At 41.3% G+C, this 20,192-nt stretch overlaps 2 protein-coding genes across 6 annotated transcripts in view; both read right to left on the reverse strand.

Moving 5' to 3' along the window:
• Window positions 1-7,627, reverse strand: part of LOC133499495 (uncharacterized) — a 32,127-nt gene extending 24,500 nt beyond the window's left edge. For all 4 annotated transcript variants that reach the window (XM_061817568.1, XM_061817566.1, XM_061817567.1 and 1 more), the window contains exons 1-2: window positions 7,530-7,627; window positions 7,349-7,446 (exon numbers count right to left, since the gene is read on the reverse strand). In XM_061817568.1, the coding sequence (XP_061673552.1) occupies window positions 7,349-7,446; window positions 7,530-7,537 (106 nt within the window). In that variant the 5' untranslated portion in view covers window positions 7,538-7,627. The remainder of the gene's footprint in view (window positions 1-7,348; window positions 7,447-7,529) is intronic.
• A 6,227-nt stretch (window positions 7,628-13,854) lies between these two features.
• Window positions 13,855-17,903, reverse strand: LOC133499929 (gastrula zinc finger protein XlCGF57.1-like). Of its 2 annotated transcripts, none has more exons than XM_061818370.1 (4): window positions 17,710-17,903; window positions 16,813-16,933; window positions 16,645-16,730; window positions 13,855-15,621 (listed from the first exon to the last, which is right to left on the reverse strand). In XM_061818370.1, exons 1-4 carry the CDS (start codon window positions 17,759-17,761, stop codon window positions 13,913-13,915), a joined length of 1,968 nt encoding a protein of 655 aa, XP_061674354.1. In that variant the 5' UTR covers window positions 17,762-17,903; the 3' UTR covers window positions 13,855-13,912. The 2 variants fall into 2 exon arrangements, with proteins under 2 accessions (XP_061674354.1, XP_061674353.1); XM_061818369.1 differs by having other exon boundaries at window positions 16,645-16,733.
• Between the last annotated feature and the right edge of the window lie 2,289 nt (window positions 17,904-20,192).

The following is a 20,192-nucleotide window of genomic DNA, read 5'->3' on the forward strand; positions in this document are numbered from 1 at the left end:
ACAATTGCTAACTAAATACAAGCAACAATCCCCCAGTAGATGACAATTGTGGGCTAGCCAACTACCTGAACAACTTTTACTACGGATTTGAAAAGGACACTTTCAATTCATGCACCCACGAAGTCGCACCACCAACAACTTCAACATCTCTGACTCCACCGTTGACCATCCACGAACAGGATGTGAGGAACATCGTCACAGAACAAAATATTCACAAAGTGGCGGGCTCAGACTTCGTGTCCCCATCCGGCCTCAAAATTTGCACAGACCAACTTGCTGCAGTCTTCACAAAGCTCTTCAGCAGGTCTCGAGAACTAAGTACCAACCTGTTTCACACATTCCACTATTCCACCAAGAAACGTGCTATATCAGGTGTAAATGACAAGAGGCTTGTTGCTTTGACATCTGTGGTCATGAATTCCCTTGAAGGCCTCGTGTTGGACCACATCAAGAGCGTCACAGGTCCCAAGCTGGACCCACTACAGTTTGCTTACCAAGCTAACAGGTTTGGGGATGATACAGTCAACATGTGTCTGAGCTTCATCCTTGAACACCTTGACAGCGGGGGTACTTGTGTTCAACACCATCAACCCTGAACTCCTCTCCTTAAAGCTTCACCAGCTCAGCGTCTCATCGACCACCTTGCAGTGGTTCTACAACTTCTCGACAGGCAGGACACAGCAGGTGAGGCTGGGGGACACCACTACCCACACGCACCATCAGCACTGGAGCACCTCAAGGTTGGGTCCTCTTCACGCTGATTTTCTCACTCTACATGAACAACTGTACCTTAAAGTGCCACTGACATTCTCATATACATTTTAAAATAGATATTGTTATGAAAACAACCAATAATATTATTCATTTCAATGTCTATACGAAAATAAGAGAGGAGAGCGTGTCATTGATGTGCAAAGTTGCACAAGTCTCACTTGACATCCCATTGGAGTGACCAGGATAATATTACCCTATCATTTTGAGACATGTTAGATGATCTGCAGATCACTTCTGACAACAGACTCCCCGACAGACACGCGAGGAGGACGAGGAACCCGATCAAAGGTTCAAAATGGCTAGCCCATAATTGTTTGATTTCCTAACACTTTTACAAGTCTTGTGTACGTAGCGTACTCAGGAGGACACATGCCAGGCAAAGTAAGTATGTCAGGGGTGCCCTGACACCGGTGACCGGTAGGGGGGAGAGCTCCTTTCTCCTCCCTGCAAGCCATGGACCCACCTCTGTTTACGTCTGTGAACACCGGCCACTGGCGAATGCTGGCCACCGGCGAACGCCACCCCGCCCGCGTCGATACATTTAGCACCCCTGACATACGTACTTTTAAATTATGACACGGATCTTTTGCTACATTCTGAGAGAAGGATTACGTCGTCGGACGTGGACTGAGCTTTATATTAATACTGCTGCTTCAGACAAGTACACGGACACCACACTGACTTCCTGGAACATTTGCTGGAAATAACATTTGTTCAAGTTTGGAGAGAAGGGAAGGATGTATTTTGAACATTTAAGAAACCAGGGCAACTTTACGTACAATGTCAAAGTTTTAAATTCTGCCGTTGGAACGCCTGTGCTTTGCAAACGACCAAGATACAAATCTCAAATGCAAAATAATTTACACTGTGCATTTTGTAAAGGCTTTTTTTTTTGTTAAAACATGCGCTTTGGAACTATATGAAGACCTGCAAATTTAAACCTAGTAATTCGCCAAATCACAGCAAAACGGATGTTGAGGCTCTTTGTGGACTTGCTGCACCTACGCCACCCGGAGTTAAGGAACAGTTTTGGAAAGTGATAAACAGCATGAATATTGATGATGTTTATGAAGCTGTAAAGTCCAATCCATGCATCATGCAGTATGGGGAACATTTGTACAACAGGCAAGGACACAATGCGACTAAACGCATATACATCGGCGATCAAATGAGAGCGTTGGAAAGGCTGCTTGTATGTTCCAGAAAAAACATTCCTATGAAAACAATCAAAAGATCATATGCGGCCCTCAAACTTCATGCATGTGTTCCAGGCGACGAAAGACACTGCAGGTTACAACTGTGAAACGTATACATACAAAAGCCTTATCTTGGCGCGCAAAATTGCACACGGCTTGGAAAAGATTTCAAAGCTGTTGGAAAGTAGCGTGAATGTCCGATGCAACGACGGCATTTTAAAAGATGTCAGGGCGTTCCGTGCAGAGTATAAAGCCAGGAGGCAAGAACTCCTCCCATCGGCTTCACTCAAAAAAATTTAAGGAGTCCAAGTGGAAAGTTCCTTAGATGGGCCTCTTCACTGAAGATGTGGAGAACCGCCATTCATATTTACATACTCAACAACAAGATCTTTTCCAAAAACTATCCTGGGAATCCTTCCTCGTGACGCATGGAGAACTGACAACCGTCATTTTTACCCAAATCACTTTAACAGACAAAGAGCTGGAGAAATCTCAAAAATGCCACTTTCTGCCTATTTGTATTCCATTCAATCAAACTCACAGGAGGATGTGAACATTGAACTCTCTGATCTGGAGAGGAGGCTATTTCAGAATTTTTGGAGAATACAAATACCTGGTAAAGCAGACAGACAGGTTCGTGTACTTTTGACTCCAGTGATGCTGCAGACATTGGATCTTCTTGTCAGAAAAAGAAAGGAATGTGGGATTTTACCAGAAAACACTTACCTATTTGCAAGACCGTCCAGTACGATTTTGTACCGTGGTTTTGTCACTCTTTGAAACTTCGCCAAAGTCTGCGGTGCAAAGATGCCGGAAAACCTGAGCTCGCAAGAATTCCACAAACAAATGGGAATCTTGTCACAGGTCCTTAATCTCACTCATACCGAGCTGAATCAACTCGGTGATTTCCTGGGACACAGCATAAACTTGCAACGACAGTTTTACCGAATTCCCAAGTGTATTCTCCAGTAAGCGAAAATTATCAAACTCGTGGTTGCTCGAGAGGAAGGACGTCTCGCTCAATTCAAGGGCAAGTCCCTCGACGACATTGAAATTGATCCTGAGGGTACCAAATCTTTATTTACATTTATGACTACAATCTGCATATTTGGATGTGTTAGTTTTGGCATTATTTGATAATGCGATGCAATTTGCCCACTGGAGTATTTTGAACTCTCTCCTCTCATCCTCTGTAGAGAGTGTGCCTTTAACAGGGACCAGGATCCAGAGCCAGCCTATGAGTCAGACCCATTGGGTAAGTTTTCGTGAACAGATATGGAATATAGTGTGGTGGCCGTATTGGGAAGCTCATGGTCCCTATAGAGGCCAATTTTTAGACACTGAAATGAATCGTAATTTGCGCTGTCATAATTGGACCGCAGTACAATCATCAGTCATCCCAAACCCTCACAGGCGTTCTAATAGTATGGTGGTAACAATCTTTTAATGGAAATGATCAATAACCATGTGGTCGAGGCAACATTCCAAAATAACATCAGTCTGTATCATAGAGGAAAAAACTGTTTTTCATCCTACTCTAGGAAAACAAAGAAATAAGCAAATGAATACCGGTAGTTTTCTCAAAAAAAAAATATGAAGTGAATTTTAAACACACATCCCAAACACCAAACAGATCATATTTACATACAAAGGAAGAACACGTATAACTTAAACATACAAATTTACTAAACAGTCACAAACACCTCAGGATTATTAATCAGTAATGCAAATTGGATTGTTTTTATGCCTGCAACACAAATAAAGACAAAGGCTGGCAATCATTTCAAGTTAAGCAACACAAGCAGATCAAAACAAAACATAAACACTGAACATGCGACTCCCAAGTAAAGCATGACATAATAATCATTGTGGCACATTTTAAGTGGAAAAAAAACAACAACTTGATTTTGCATAGTCTCGGCAGGTGCATTAACACATTCCTTTGAGATCGAAATGTCCCTAAATGCTTGCCGTGGCCCCAAACTCCCAGATACTCAAAAGAAACTTTTGTGTGCTGTTCAGAGTTCTCATCGCCGGGTTCTTCAGATGTGTCAGGCTGAATTTAAGATTTTCAAGAGCTACTTTATGTTAACGAAGCAGCGGTCTCTCAACATGTGAGACAAAAATGTTTTTTTTATGGGTTCTGGAAAAATAAAAGTTTCTGAGTCAAGATCTTTTGAAGTGCCAATACAGTGTTGTTCTACCTAAATGGCTCATTAAAGAGCAACTGTGTTACACACTACTAAATTGTCTTTGTAGTTCTATTTTGTGATTGTTTTGTTTTGTGTCTGATTAAATTGTCTTAAACACAATACAAATGCTTTGTTATATTTTGCTGGTTTAACCAAGGAGATTTATTCTGAAGTATCACGTAACATATGCTAAAAACTGTGAGACAAATTAGTCCCCCACCAACTATTACTTTTTTTAATAGCTCTATAAACACCTACCTGTCATTTGAAACACACAAAGCTCTCATCCTTTCCACCTGCGCAATCCATTTTTCACGATGAATCGGGTCTTTTGGAAACATATGAAGAGTGACGTGTAGTGTGTACGCTATCCCATTTTTTTATTTAAAGGATCGTACGATCGCACTGCGTAATTTCAGCTCATGTTGTTTTGCTTCTGGTTTGGCTGCGTCATCGGCAGCACCGATGACATTTCTTTTGTAAGCAGCTGCACAACTAGCCCTTGTAGTTGAAATTTTTTTGTCTTGGTTTAGGTTAAAACAAACTCATGGGCAGTCATTTCTGATGTTTGGTGCAGTAGCAACAAATATGTTATGCTGACGATCGTAAAATGCAAAGCTCCGCCCAAAGAGGTCAGAGTTCAGGTTAGTGGCACACATTAGCGTAATTTATATAAATGTGTAACATAAGACATCAATATCATATTGAAATGTTTATGTATACCTTTTTTTAACCACTCTATGTACCTGTATAAGACTATAGAATGTTATTGTATTTTTTATTTTTCATCCATACCTAAATATAATGCCTTCTATTGACTTTTTGAAAATATTTTTGGGAAAAAAATGTGCATTATTTTAGAGAAATTACAATATTATATACAATAGACTATAGCAGGGGTCGGGAACCTATGGCTCACGAGCCATCATAACGATATACTGTACATGTCATTTCTGTCGTGCAAGCAACGCAAATGATGCAGACAGTTTGTCCTAGTTGAGTGGCCGAAGTTTGCTGTACCAGTCGATGTGCGCGGGCACAGGAGGGTTCGAACGCAGATCGCAAGAGCTACTTTTTAGAGTCCAAGTTAGTCAGCAGCAAATCGGTGTTTGGACCCAACCAGGTGAACGGAAATCAGATAGCTTTGTTGCCGCTTTAGCTATTGTGAATAATGGAAAGCCCTTCACACATTGGAAGTATGTCAAAGCATTTGTACTTGATGTTGCCAATAAACAATTTGACAACTTCATATAAAGACAAGATAATCAAAGGAATAAAAAGACATGCCTTTGTCGGCAAGAACTGTTCACCATTGTACCAGGATGATGGCAAATCAAACTGAATTACGTTCCCGATTAAGGGATGGAAGTCTCAACGCCTGCATGAAGTTTAAGCTAATGACATATAAAACAGACCATAAGACCATCAGCAAAACCAGGCTGTACCCGAAGTCGTATTGATGGTAAGAAGTACTTTTGTCATCATTAGTTAGCAACAGCGTAACAATGTTATTTAAAAGAATTCAGAGACTTATTGCACTCTAAAAGTGTGGGTCTTCAATATATGCGCAAATACACCTGTATTTACTTTTTAAAATACTGTATGACTCTTTTGAAATTCCATTAAAAAAAAAAATGGCATTTATGGCTCTCGAATAAGTTCCCAACCCCTGGACTATAGCATGACTAGTCACTAGTCACTATAAACTCCATACACTTCTTGAAGTATTGACGCCCTTTGCACAATGGTCATGGCACTGGACTACGATGCTAATGGGCATTCTAACTACTCTAAAGGCCAGAAGACTCCCTCCTTGTCACAACTTTGCTCAACTGTGAGTTAAATAAAATAAAATGTTGCCTGGGCAGCATGGTGGTGCAGCTGTAGAGTGTTGGCCTCACAGACACAAGAACATTCTTGTCACATTTACATTGTAAAGTCAGCACATCATTTTTTAAATGTTCATTTCGGTTGAGCTTTTCTGTTGTTCTTGAATGTCTGACAGACATGAAAATGTTTCTTGATTTTGTCGCCCAAAATCACGTGTTTACAGGATTTTGACACAATTGAAAGTTTTGTTTGTCTTGTTTATTGTGAAGTTTGATGTAAATTTGATGATTAGAAGAATGAGATGGCTCAACATTTTAATAAAAGGAGTGTTATGTGTTGTATTTTTTTAACTCTATTTTGGAATCAAGTTGAAATATTACAACATTTTAAAAACTGAAGCGTTGTGAATACTTTCCAGACCCACAGTACAGTTATCCATTGATCAATTATTTGCTTGGCCTTACAAGGGTCGCGAGAGTAGTAGACTCGTCCATCCATCCATTTTCTTGTCCGCTTATCCTCACGAGGGTCACGGGGAGTGCTGGAGCCTATCCCAGCTGTCAACGGGCAGGAGGCGGGGTACACCCTGAACAGGTTGCCAGCCAATCACAGGGCACATTGAGACAAACAGCCACACTCACAATCACACCTAGGGGCAATATAGTCTCCAATTAATGTCGCATGTTTTTGGGATGTGGGAGGAAACCCACGCAGGCACGGGGAGAACATGCAAACAAAGGCGGGTCCGGGATCGAACCCAGGTCCTCAGAACTGTGAGGCCAACGCTTACCAGCTGATTCACCATGCTTCCATAGTACATTAATTTCTGAACAATTTCATCTGGACCAAATCATGACCAAAAAATAAAAATAAATCGGCGTAATAAAAGCTAAAAAACGATAGGGTAATATTGCCCAGATTCATTCAAACTGGGGCTCATTTTATTGTTTCAATTCTCCAGCTAATGATTTACTCTATTTTGATATACAGGGGTTTCCAATTTAAAACATACCTACTTAAATATGATACGAGTGAAAACCTAATTTGAGACTGAGTTCTACATTTTTTACACATGTTAAATGCACTGAACTGTGACTTTCATCGTCACTTTTTCGATATTTTATATTTGATTTTACGTTTGAGGTTTTTTTTTTTTTTTGGGTGGGGGGGTTGAGGGGGTTGAATAAATAAAGGCTCACAGTTAGTGCCATTAAAAACATTTTAAACATTTTAAATAGTGACCACTCCCCCAACTGACGTGTCCTTTAGTTCAAATCGTATTAATGTTTTACTGTCAAGATTAATCGTATCAATGCATTTAATGTTAAATACAGTAAAAATGGAAGGTTAGCTTACGTGTGGTCAGACTTTCTCTTCGGATGAAAAAGATGTGATTCTCATTATCACCCAGTTGATTTCGTTGTCCCTCGTTCCTCTCGTACTTCACCAGTTTTCTGGTTAACAGTTAGAATATGTTATCAGCCGCACCCGTACCAACTTTTTGCACTTTTTGATTATTTGCCTCACTCGAACTTACCTGGCCATTCCGCTATTTATATGCTGTTTCAAAGCTTCGGCAACTTCCGCCTTTTTTCTTCTTCGACGGTGGTTTTCAGCCAGCAGGGAGTCAGTGGCAACGCGTGCCTGCCATCTGCGGCGGTATACGTCACTTGCACAACTTCAGAGCACGTGCATTGTGGGTAAGAATTTTTTGTGTAACGGCCATGTTGGGAGGTTGTAAACAGTTCTTAAAGTTTGTCTACATACCAGCATCGCGTTCATTGTATCTGCACTTTCTATGGCGTTTTCCAAGTATTTCGAGGATCTGTCGGCTGATCAGAAAATCAGTTTATGTGAGGATCTGGACCCGTATAGTCTATCGAAGGCTGATTTTGCGACTGAAAAATGTTGGCCGAGAGTGGAATACCCCGACATTGTGAACTACTTGGATGCTTACAGTTACTTTGTAAGTGGGTGGATTCAGAGTGTCCTCTGCAAAACGTTGTCTGAAGAAAATGTTTTAATTGTTGCCCGAGTAAGTAACTTGTAATCACCCGGGACAGAGTGCGTAACTCACTGTTGTTGTTTCTGCTTAGCCATTTTGGCCTTTTCAGGTCCGACAAATTGGACCGATTAGGGAAAAAGAACTATGACAAATAAATATTACACCATCTTTTAAATTTATTTGAAGGAGCATTAAGTAATGTGACAATAATTAAAATGTACAAGGTGTAAATTACTAAGTACTAACAAATTATATCGTGAATTTCTGAATGTAGCCCTAATAGTTATACTAGCCCTAATAAAACAGTAGCGGCTTTCTATTTGTTCACATTTGCCTTACTCAAATGTCAGCGTATAGAAAGCTGCTACTGTTGTTTTAGGGCTAGCGTGAATGATGCCCTGGTAGGTGGTAGGTGCTATATGCATACTCGTGTTGTTTTTAATATATATATGGTATATTTCCTTCTTAAAAATAATTTGACGTTTACAGACAGTAAACAGACAACACACATTCATACGTTTATATCCTAAACTGTAGATGAAAAGCCTGTCACTGGCGGCCGATTTCGATCGGCGGCCGAGTTGGATGTACGTGTACATGTAGACCGATCAAACACCGTTAGTCTCGTAATATAAAACACAGAAAACAACACATACATGTAAAAATAGCGGTAGGAGGATATGGTCAAAGTGCAATACTAGGCTTAAACTTACCACTTATGAAGTGATCGCTGCACACACGACTTGAAACTGTGGGACGAGTGAGATTTGCACGCGACATATTACTGAGCCACTTCGCTTGCCGTTTGCTCGACATTTCTTCTGTTTGGGGTCCTTGGTGCGTAATTATTTTCAGAAATTGGAAAAACCATCTGTTCCCTTCTTTGCTGAACTTGTTATAGCAGCCAATAACACAACACGTGTGCACCATCATCTCAGAGGTCAAAAAGCGTCTTATGTAAATCTAACCTCCCAATATGGCGGCCTGAAAAAATTCAAAACGGATGTGACGTCACCTGCAAGTCACCTATTCAAGAAGCTTGACACTGCTTTACATGGATGAAAATTCCACATTTAATATAATTTGCATTTAATGCAATTTGCATTATTCTTTGGAATGTTTTTTTTAGAGTATAGGGGAGAGCATTTACATATTTTATTGTAATGACAATTTTTCTGAACTTTTGTCACGGGGAAATTGCCAATGCTTCAATCCTTGCTATGGCTTCAGTTGTCCATTAGATGTCAGCATCACTGAAGACTGGAAGTGTTGAATCTTCGCAGTGACGGCACACCTAACAAGTGTTTTTTTGTTTACGACGTCATCTTGAATGGCAAGATTGTGTCTACATACCATGGCAGACAAGTCATTGTCAGACCTAAACTCGACGGTTTTATCATATATTGCACAACAGTTGTACAGTAATCACAAACAACAATATACAGAAAAGATACAAGCAGTTACATAATTTTACTAGTTTTATTGATTTGGTTCGCAAGCCAGATCTACGTTACATTGACATTGACGGCTACACATCTTGTGATTGTTGCGCCGTGGGGCTGATCGAGATCAAGTGTCTGCACTGCAAGAAAGATCAGACTCTTGAAGAGACAGCTGATGAGTCTCAGTTTTGTTTGGAAGAAAGGGAACGTGTTCGGTGACCCCAACCACAGCTACCCGTCCTCTCACCACCACCCCCACCAACGTACATATGTACAGAACATGTATCTACCACAAATGAAATGCTTGCTGCACAGTCGAGAGTACTTGGTGGGCGCCCAGTTGTCCCTCTTCATGACAGACACCCATCTGTCGCACCTTTCTTTGTTGGCTGGGAAGCAATAAAAGTGTATACTGTAATGTTTTGGCTAAGGTTAGCGTTTGATCTTTTATCTTGAAAGCCCTTTGACAAACAAACACTGTAACCAAAGGTGATTGAGGCACTTCTGCTGGAGTGAGGAATAAAGAAAGAAGCCACATGTGAAACTCGAGAGCAAATATCGTCTCGTTATTATTAGATTGAGCGATAGTACTTCTCGTATATAGCAAGATGGTGTCAGAGTGACGGTAGCATAATGGGGGGAAGAAAAAAAACGTAACAAAGACGACGAGGAACTGACCACGATGGAGGCGTTCGGTGTTCCAACCCCGAGGACAGACTGGGACTCATTCAATTTACCAGATGCGTGGCGGGGATTCAAGCAATACGCTGACCTCATGTTTACGGGACCACTTAAAAAAAGAGCTGAAGAGGAAAAGTGTTTCCTCCTGCTGTGGATCGGCGATAAAGGACCAGATGTCAGCAATACGTGGACACTGACCGGAGATGAAGATAAGTTGACCCCTTTTTCTGTCCATTCTTACAACCATAAGTCACATAGTGAAATACCATGATGAAAAGGACGTAACATACTTATAAGCAAACTGTCATGCTCCTGGCTTCCTGCCCAGGCTGGGCGTGGCTAGCCAATTAGTCAGCGCACACCTGCACCTTGTCCTAGCTGATGCCTCCCAGTATATATAGGACCCGGGGGACGACTTGTCCTCCGCCAGATCGTCGTCCTTGATGCCTCGTTCCCGCACTCCTGTTTGCCTGACTTCTGCTCTCCGTGTACCGACCCACGCCTGTCCACTGACCACCCTCGTAAGCCTGCCGTACGATTACTTCTGGTTGTTTGGACTGTCCGCCTGATCCCAGACCTTGGACCGAATAAAGGTTTCCTCTGCACTCTCTGCCTGTCTCTTGAGTCGTGCATTTGGGTCAACCCTCGAGCGCTGATCATGACACAAACCAATATTCACAAAAAGATAATTAAAAAGCACAACTTGTATTGTAGCTTTGGGGTCCATTATGGCGTCCTAAACAAAAGTCATGTGACTCATGACGTCATGCGAAAAGCATCTATTGTCAGGAAAGCCTCAGTGCTTCAGAGGCTTCACTTGTCCAACGTTAAACAACACACAACTGACAACTTTGACAGGACAGGAACAAACAACAACAACAATGGACCAACGAGAACTGAAAGAAACCAGAGAGTTAAATACACACAGATTGACAAGACAACGAGGACATAGTGTCAACGGGAGATTTCATGCACTAACCACTATCTTACACCATTCCTCACACTGGCAATCCCGGGAACCAAGTCAGCAATAAACAAGATGAGTACCCTGAATTCTCTGTGGTGAAATTTCGCCCAGGCTTCTGAACTCATCACAGTACAGACTTGTGGTGTCTCTCTTTTAAACTTAAATACTGTAATTGTAGAAAACCAAGTTAAGCGTTGCTCTTTACAGTACTCATTTGTTCTCTATATATGTGTATATGTTCTATATTGTCACGTGTGTGTATGTGTGTGCGTTAGCGAGTCGTCAGGCTAAGGCTCGCATTTGCAAATTTATTTCCCAAAACGGACTTGTGTGTTTTTAACAGTTACTTTTCGGTCACATCCTGAGCACCCTCAAGCAATGTGATTTGCCAAATGTTTGACTTGGATACATATAAGGTACTTCGTAAGTTTTTTTTCTGTCATAAACAAGAGCGCAATTGAACTTCTGAGGGTCATTGTTGCGATGACTGCAACCAAGATATGGAGCTGAGGAACTGCACTACACCTTTGAAAAAAAAAACAAAAACTGTGATATAGGGAGAGATGCCTCTATTTTAACTGCATGCTTATTATCATAGCGGAGTTTTTTAGACCGTCTTGCATCCTCCTGAACTAACTGACTGACTAATTTTCTGTTCATAATTGGTTTGTTATATACTGTAATGAACAAGGTTCCAGTGAGTCTACAGTGCAAATTCTAATGTTGAACGATTGACCTATTCTAGTGTTTCGTGACCACATTGGACAATATCGTTGGAAAGATTTAGCACGGCTTAATGGTCTTTCCTTATTAATTACGACTCCTCCTTCTTTCTTGATAACACTACCTGTGAAGATTGTAGCTTATTCACCACTACAAAAAAGATAGGAGCAGTGCCCCAGCCACACTTCGTAGCCAGCGGTTGGTTCAGAGTCAGACTGACTTGAGAAAATATGAGGACATCATCAGCAAACATTAACTCGACCAACCTTGATCGATTGGTAGCGTTCAAATCTGACGTCAGCCAATCACTTGTCAAGGGACTTAAGAGGCCAAGGAAGAGCCACTTCCTCGCTCACTAGAAATCTCCAGGTTAGCGTAATGTGCATGTCATGAAGTCATCTCCGGATCATTTTTTTTCCTAACTTCCCTGTAATACCAGAACAACAAAATACGGCCAAACCGGAACAATGGATTGGTTTCCGATGACGTCGCCACAGTCCCAGGAGTCCCTTGTCCGCCATTTTGAGTGTCTGAAGCAAGTTAGCGTCTATGTCAACAAATCAAGCAAGCTCCTTTCATCCGAAAATAATGGGCCACACATGCCTAGTTTGGGGCTGTACTAACCGCGTTGAAACAAAGAGGTAGTATTTTGATATTCCAAAGGTCGTTGTCAACCTGGGAAGTAAAACTAAGCGTCTACCACCAAGCAGGATTTGTTCCTGATCCAACAAAGAGACTCTGTAAAGTTTGCTTGGATAATTTCGTAACACGTAATGTTTTCAATTAAATACATGAGGCAACATGGAATGAATAAATTATGTGTTGTACATAAAGTTATGGCAGAGAAATCTTTATCATGAAGACTTAAAGATAAAAAAAATTGACTTACCTTTGTAACTCCAGAGGGCCGTAACCAGTAAGACCTCTCTTCTATAACTGTCTTCCTATCCCGTAATTTTATCGAAACCTCGACTGCAAAAAGGGCAGCCACGTGTGAACACACTTCTCCAAGACCGGCCATACAAGTGCAATGACCGGAGAGAACGCAGCCATCTTTTTGGGATATGATCCAGGGACGTAGTAGTGGGTCTGTAGACCTCTGAGAAGGTCTTACTCGAGCCGCCATTACACACTGATTACCGATCACCCGTTGTCGTACACCTTGAAGCCACCCACTTACAATGTCATTGTAGGCTTGTAGAGACTTGTAAGCCTTTAGTTCATCAAGGGTATATGCACTCACAGAATTCATGAAATAATTAACGGTATCGGTTATGTAACGTCAGGGTAGCCTTCCACATTGTCACTCCAGTCGCTTGCTTGAAATTAATATGGATCTTTCCCGCCGATGTCCTTCAATTTCTCCAAGTATCTGGCTCTGTTTAAAGCATCAAACGTGTTTTTGTCCATTACCTTTGCATTTGCTTCAAACTTTTACACCAAATGGAAAAATTAATGAAATGAAATGAAAAAACTTCACGCTTCACCATTCGCCTATGGTCTCTGAACTCCAAGACACACAGTATGGCATCCGTCGCAAGGCATGATGGGTAATCGGAAACCTACCCATTTACATCTATGCATGATGCTTAATAGTTAATGACGATGATGACGAATGTTTAGTTCTTTGGTTTTATTTTATTCTGATATTACTGTTTCTTTAGAGTACAATACTGTACAGTGCAATTTTAATATACAAAGAAACATTTTAAAAATTGTTCGTGTTTTTTTTGGTGGGGGGGACTTTTCTCCTCATTTTCAATGGGCACAGGTGATTTGAGATGTGACTGTCACAGAAAGAATATGACACAATACTCAAGATTCAAGAGTAAATGGCTCCTGGAATCTTGATTGCTGTAAACAGTATTTACAGTTCAAAATATTAATACAGGATTTTAAAAACATTTTAGGGGGGTGTCAATTATTCATACTTTTTCAGAATTCATGACAGGATAGGACTAGTCCCTGTACTGTGCAAAAGGGATTACTGTGAATCGAAGCTGAACATTTTAAATTGTGTAGAGAAAATGACGAGGATTAAATGCAGGCCGAAGATGACAACATGTTTATTACATAGCCAAACAGACCGTAGAAATAAAATGCTACAAAAACAATATGTTGTCTGCTTCAGATGCTAAAGTATTGCGGGGGATTAATTTTCTTGTGTGTGTTCTCATGTGTGCTTCCAAATAGTCTTTTCTTGAATAAGTTTTATCACAACTTGAGCAACTAAAGGGTTTTTCTCCCGTGTGTATTTTCACATGTCGAACCAGAACTGACTTTTGAGTGAAGCCTTTACCACAAATTGAGCAAAAAAAAGGTTTTCCTCCGGTGTGCGTTCTCATGTGCGATACCATGTGTGCTTTGTGAGAAAATGTTTTCGGACACAATAAGCAACTAAAGGGCTTTTCTCCTGTGTGGGTTTTCGTGTGTCGAACCAGAACTGACTTTTGAGTGAACCTTTTACCACAAGTTGAGCAACAAAATGGTTTTTCTCCTGTGTGTGTTCGCATGTGTGTTTCCAAATAATCTTTTCTACAGTAGGTTTTCCCACAAGTGGAGCAACAAAAGAGTTTTTCTCCTGTGTGTCTTGTCATGTGTGACACCAGATTTTGTTTCGTATTGAATTTCTGACCACAGACGGAGCAACTGAAGGGTTTTTCTTCATGTTTTCTCATGTGTGTTTCCATTTTGTCCTTTCTAAAGAATATTTTATCACAAGTTGAGCAATTGAAAGGAGCTTCCCCCGTGTGTTTTTTCACGTGTGTTTCCATTATGTCTTTTCGAGAGAAGCTTTTACCACACGTTGAGCAACTAAAGCGTTTTTCTCCTGTGTGCGTTACCGTGTGTCTTACCAGATGCCGTTTCTGAGAGAATGTTTTCCCACAAACTGAACAACAAAAGGGTTTTTCTCCGGTATGTGTTTTCATGTGTTCTGTCATGGTCCGCTTAGCAGTGAATCTTACACCGCAAATGGAGCAACAAAATGGTTTTTCTCCTGTGTGTGTTCTCATGTGGTAGCCCATGTTTGACTTTCTGGAGAATGTTTTCCCACAAATTGAGCACGCAAAGGGTTTTTCTCCTGTGTGCGTTCGCATGTGTTTTACCAAATTGGACTTGAGAGTGAATCGTTCATCACAACTTGCGCAAGAAAAGGGTTTTTCTCCCGTGTGGGTCTTCATGTGGAGGGACATGTTCTTTTTCCGAGTGAAACTTTTACCGCAGACTGAGCATGTAAAGGATTTTTGTCCTGCGTGTGTTCTCGTGTGTTTTACAACAGACGACTTTTGAGAGAATGTTTTAGCACAAAATGAGCAACAAAAGGCTTTGTCATCTCTGTGTGTTTTCGTGTGTCGAATATAGGCTTTTTGAGCAAAACATTTACCACAAGCTGAGCAGGTAAAACATTTTTTACGTGTTTGCGATGTTTGCTTTTTCCCAAGGCTTTTTTCATTTTGGGAGGTTTGCAGCTGTTTGTTGTCACCTTTGTAGTCTTTGTCCCCCCTTAAACATTCTTCAGTGTCATCACTGTCTGACACAGGAGGGAGGAGCTCACACTGGTCTCCACTCAGACTGTGCTGATCACACTGTGACTGCTCGAGTGCTTTGTCTTCACTCTTTACAGAAACACTGGTCGGTGCCAACTTGCTGTCATCAAACTCCTCCTCTTCCTCTTTCACGTGGAGAGGTTGTGAATGGTTCTCTTCCTCGCTAATGTGGGGGGACTGCGGATCTTCGTGCTCAAAACTGGAGCTCCCTCCAGGGGACTGAGGGGCAAATTCTTTCTGATGAACAATCAGTTGCTGGATGTCTGCAGGGCACAACACAGACATGCAAACACTAAAAGGCATAAAAAGGTGACAAAAAAAAAAACTTTTTTTTCAATTTTAACAGATACGAAGCAATCTGAAAAACTGAAAACTGTACAATAACTCCAAATACACAATTTTCTTTAACCAGACAAACATTTCTTCACACTGCTCAAGTACATGTTGATGTACAGATGCACTATTAACATTAAATCTGCCTCATCTATCGATTTCCCTTTTTGTTTTGGCCTCCAACATGAGCCAGGCCCATCTCCCTCCGTACCTAACATCTGCTCCAAGCCGTCCCACATGAACAGCATACTCCTCTTTAAAATGTTGGGTCAAAAACTCCACTGCTACCTCTCCAAATTGCTTCCATACCTCCACAGGTATGCCATCAAGACCAACTGCCTTTCCATTTCTCATCAGTGTCTTTTTCCAACGGAATCTATTTTCATATCACTAAAAGCCTGCATGAGCATCTCAATTTCCAAGGGGAAAGTAACTTGACATGTTTCTATAAAAGTGACACATTGGAGCTCCACCGATTATGTCTTTTGGTTGTGGCCGTGAACGTGCTTGAACTCATTCAGATCAGCTGAATGTCCCAGAATGTGTCCGAAATCACTTACTAACCGCTATATAAGGCACTATGTAGTGATCACGCCATTTTATAATGAAATGCTTAATGATCATAGTTACCTCGGTTTTCCCCCCGACCACAACAGCCCACATGTTAGACAATATTTTAAATACCAATTCAATTCGATTCGAATTCAGACAGATTATTCCGACTGAGATGTTTATATGGAGCATTTTTCATTCGGTTGGGGTTGAATGGAGAACATATGGTTTAACCAGCCTTAAAACGTCTTACAGAATGCCAGAGGAACTTGCTTATCCACATCACGCATTTTCTTTTTGTCCTTAGTGCAATGTTGTAACTTTACTCTCTACATGAATGTCTTCTCTCAGTTAATTTGGTAAAAGATGGTAAAGTGTAAGTTTAATGGACGTGCACAGACCTTGAGTGTTCAACACAACGCGATCCTCGCCATCCGCTTCCAGATGATTTGTATGTCGTTCGTTCTCCTCGTACAACGACATTATTCTGCTAAACATTAAGAATATGTTTTTAGTCACCCCCGCAACAACCTTTTGCACTTTACGGTGTGTTTCACACTCGATTTCACCTGATAGTCTTCTCAATGTCTCTGTGTCGTCGAGAAGCTTCACCAGCTTCCGCCTTTCTCTTCTTCGGTGGTGTTTTGAAGGCAGCAGTATCCATGGCAACGCAGGGCTGCCATCTTGAGGCTTCAAGATGAGAGCCGAGAAAGACAAAAGTACTTTAGTGTTAGGAAAGTTATAATTGCTTTGAAAATATTTATGTTTTTTTTTTTTGTTGAGCTATCTACACTGGATTTTAAATAAAACACCTAAGGTGGAATTCGAGTAACGACTTTAATATGAATATAAATATTTTTAAGGTTGTTTTTAAAAAATATATCATGCCAATTGAAGACTATTTTACTTTCATTATTTGCTTAGATATGACCTCATACATTTAATCAATAGATAAAGTGTTGTCCATTTGCTATTCAGACAAGGATGTGTTGTGGAGCCGGTGGTTGTCCTTGATCTTTGTACGCAGAAAACCGGCTGGCGGCATCCTAGTCTCCCAGGCGTTGCCGTGGAGACGAACAACACCAGATAAGGGGCGGAAAGTTACCATCCCGGCCCAGGACCAGACTACGGGGTTGGGGTTGGGGGGGGCACCATACATATAAAAACCTTGTGTTACCGGGCAGCTTTTGTCTTCTTCTTTGGCTATCCTGCCAGAAGACACACGTCTCGTGTGTGGCAGATACCAAGATAAGGCCCGGACGTCTGTATTGCACTTTCCTTTGCAATAAATCCATTTGCTGTTAACTTTTTCTAATCATTGGTCATATCTTCCTCGACTCGTGAACACGCGTAGGGTCCAAACTCTCAAATCCCTACACAATGTAATACAGTAGTGGAGCAGCTTAGCTAAAAATACAAAAACATTGTTCACTTTGGGTTAAAAGCATGAAATTTGGAACACTTACGGCCAAAACAATTGGATATGAAGGCACCATGAACTTTCCACATGAAGCCCATTTTTCAAATTGGCTGACAGCAACAACATTTTTCTTATTAGTGATGGATGTATGATATAAAGACCAAATTTGTTGAGTTTTTGTCATGATCCTGCTGCTCCAGCACGAGCTGTCCGGGTGTCCACAGGTGCGCTGATTGGAAGGTGCACACCTGCGCCTCATGCAGCCTGATTATGCTGTGGATTTGTATGACCGCGATGACAACTGGCCGGCGCCAGTTCGTTGATCTTCATGTCCCGTTCGTGTGCTCCGGTATCCCTGATCGAACCTGTGTGTACCGACCTTCGCATGTTCTCCGACCCACCTTGTAAGCCTGACTCCTTTGATACTTCTGCCTGCATTGATTGTTCCCCTGTGTACCAACTCCTGCCTGTCCGCTCATCTGCTCTCTTCGCCCGACGTCCCAACTACCGCTGCTGCACCGGACTGCCTGCTCGATCCCCTACCTCTGCATATAATAAACGTGTCTCCTTGAACTACCTTGCATCTTCCGAGTCCTGCATTTGGGTCCTACTCTCGTTCTGATGAGACGTGACACACAAGTGTGATGTGTAACACGAAAATAGGAAACTGTCAATGACGAATTCGTCTTTGGGTTATAATATATTATATTATGTGACTTCTCTGTCTTCCTCTGACTCTGGAAAAATCTCGCGCTAATATCAATGGTTTCTCCGTCGATATGCATGTAAATACCATTGAAATACCCCTCGGTGAAATACTTGAAGCCCTGCTGTCTGCTTTTCAACGATATTTCACTGTTAGCTAAGAATGCGAGTGAGAAATCAGCAGGTAAATCGGACAGTTTCGCTCTATTCTTTTCTTGCTGCGCCGACATTTTTGCTAATTGTTTGTCTGACGTCAGCGCACGTGGCGTGACGTCACTTCAGGAGGCGTGGTTAAGTGCCCTGTACGGAGGGGTCAATTTAGAGTGTCCAATTAATGTTGCATGTTTTTAAGATGTGGGAGGAAACCAGAGTGCCCAGAGAAAATGCATGCAGGTAAGGGGAGAACATGCAAACTCCACATCCGTGGAGCTGGGATTGAACCCTGGACCTCAGAACCGTAAAGCCAACACTTCCCAGCTGCGCCACAAAGTCGCCAGTAATAGCGACATTCATCCTCAAATGTAAAGAATGCCTGACATTGTTATACATGCTTAACGTCCTTAAGTCACCATCTGCCACTGTATCGCACAAATAGACAAGTACAAAACTACAAAGTAAGTACAAGTACAAAGTACAACAAAAAGAGAAGCACCAGGAAATACAGGAATCCAACTGAGACCAAGAGGGTTGATGTTGGATGATAAAATAAATACATTTAAACCTTAAATGAAGATGACAACTCATAAAACCCAGTCTGTAAAAGCACATTTTAATGACAACTGGAAGCTTCTTGTTGAAAAAAACAAACAAACAAACAAAAACATCCGCTTTAAGGGATTAGGAATAAAGGAGGAATACTTTGTAATTGAATCTGTGTGTGGGCGGATCGTATGCGAAGTTACAGTTGAAGTTTTTATCCACTGTGACTTTTTAGCAAAAACTAACATTCAAAAAGGGATGTGTTGACTTCTTGTATCCATTGTGTGTGTATGTCTATGGGTAAAACTTGTAAGACGTTGAACGACCAACATTTTGTCGCGATGTTGGCATTGGATGAGAAAGTGGAAGAAAAATCAACCATTCAAAGCTTTGATTATATTCCACCTTTCACACTTAAAGCCACACAAAGTGGTTCATAAAAACGATATGTTTTTTTTTTTTTTTAAATTACCAGTGAACAGCATGAAGACAACAATGATGACTCACGGGTGCAGTATAAAAGGGAGGACAACAATTGTACTGTACTGTACCAGACACTGTAATACACAAGTAAATAAAACATTTACAGATCTTCAGAAGAATACCTTTCAGTAAAGGCAATGCCTAGTTGGCTTCTGATGCAGCAGTACTGAAGGGGAGTACAGATGAACATGCATTCTCAGTTGTTTTGTGTCCTCAAGTGTCCAGTCAAACTGACCTTGTTCGCATGCCTTCCTCAAAGGGTTTTCTTGTTGGTGTGTGTTCTTTTATGTTTTACCATGTTTGACTTCAGCGCAAACGTTCTACCACAAAATGAGCAACAAAAGGTTTTTCACCAGTGTGTGTTCTCATGTGTGTTTCTAAACTGTCTTTTCTGGAGAAGGCTTTGGTGCAAGTTGAGCAACTAAATGGTTTTTCTCCCGTGTGCGATACAAGGCTGTGTTTCTGAATGAACATTTGACCACAAACTGGGCAACTAAAGGATTTTTCTCCAGTGTGTATTTTCATGTGTGATGCCACGTATGACTTATGAGAAAATGTTTTTATCGCACATTGAGGAATGAAAGGGTTTCTCCCCTGCGTGTGTTCTCATGTGCGATACCAGGTTGTGTTTTTGAATGAATG

The sequence above is a fragment of the Syngnathoides biaculeatus genome, chromosome 4 (genome assembly GCF_019802595.1).
Source record: "Syngnathoides biaculeatus isolate LvHL_M chromosome 4, ASM1980259v1, whole genome shotgun sequence".
NCBI classification, from domain to species: domain Eukaryota; kingdom Metazoa; phylum Chordata; class Actinopteri; order Syngnathiformes; family Syngnathidae; genus Syngnathoides; species Syngnathoides biaculeatus.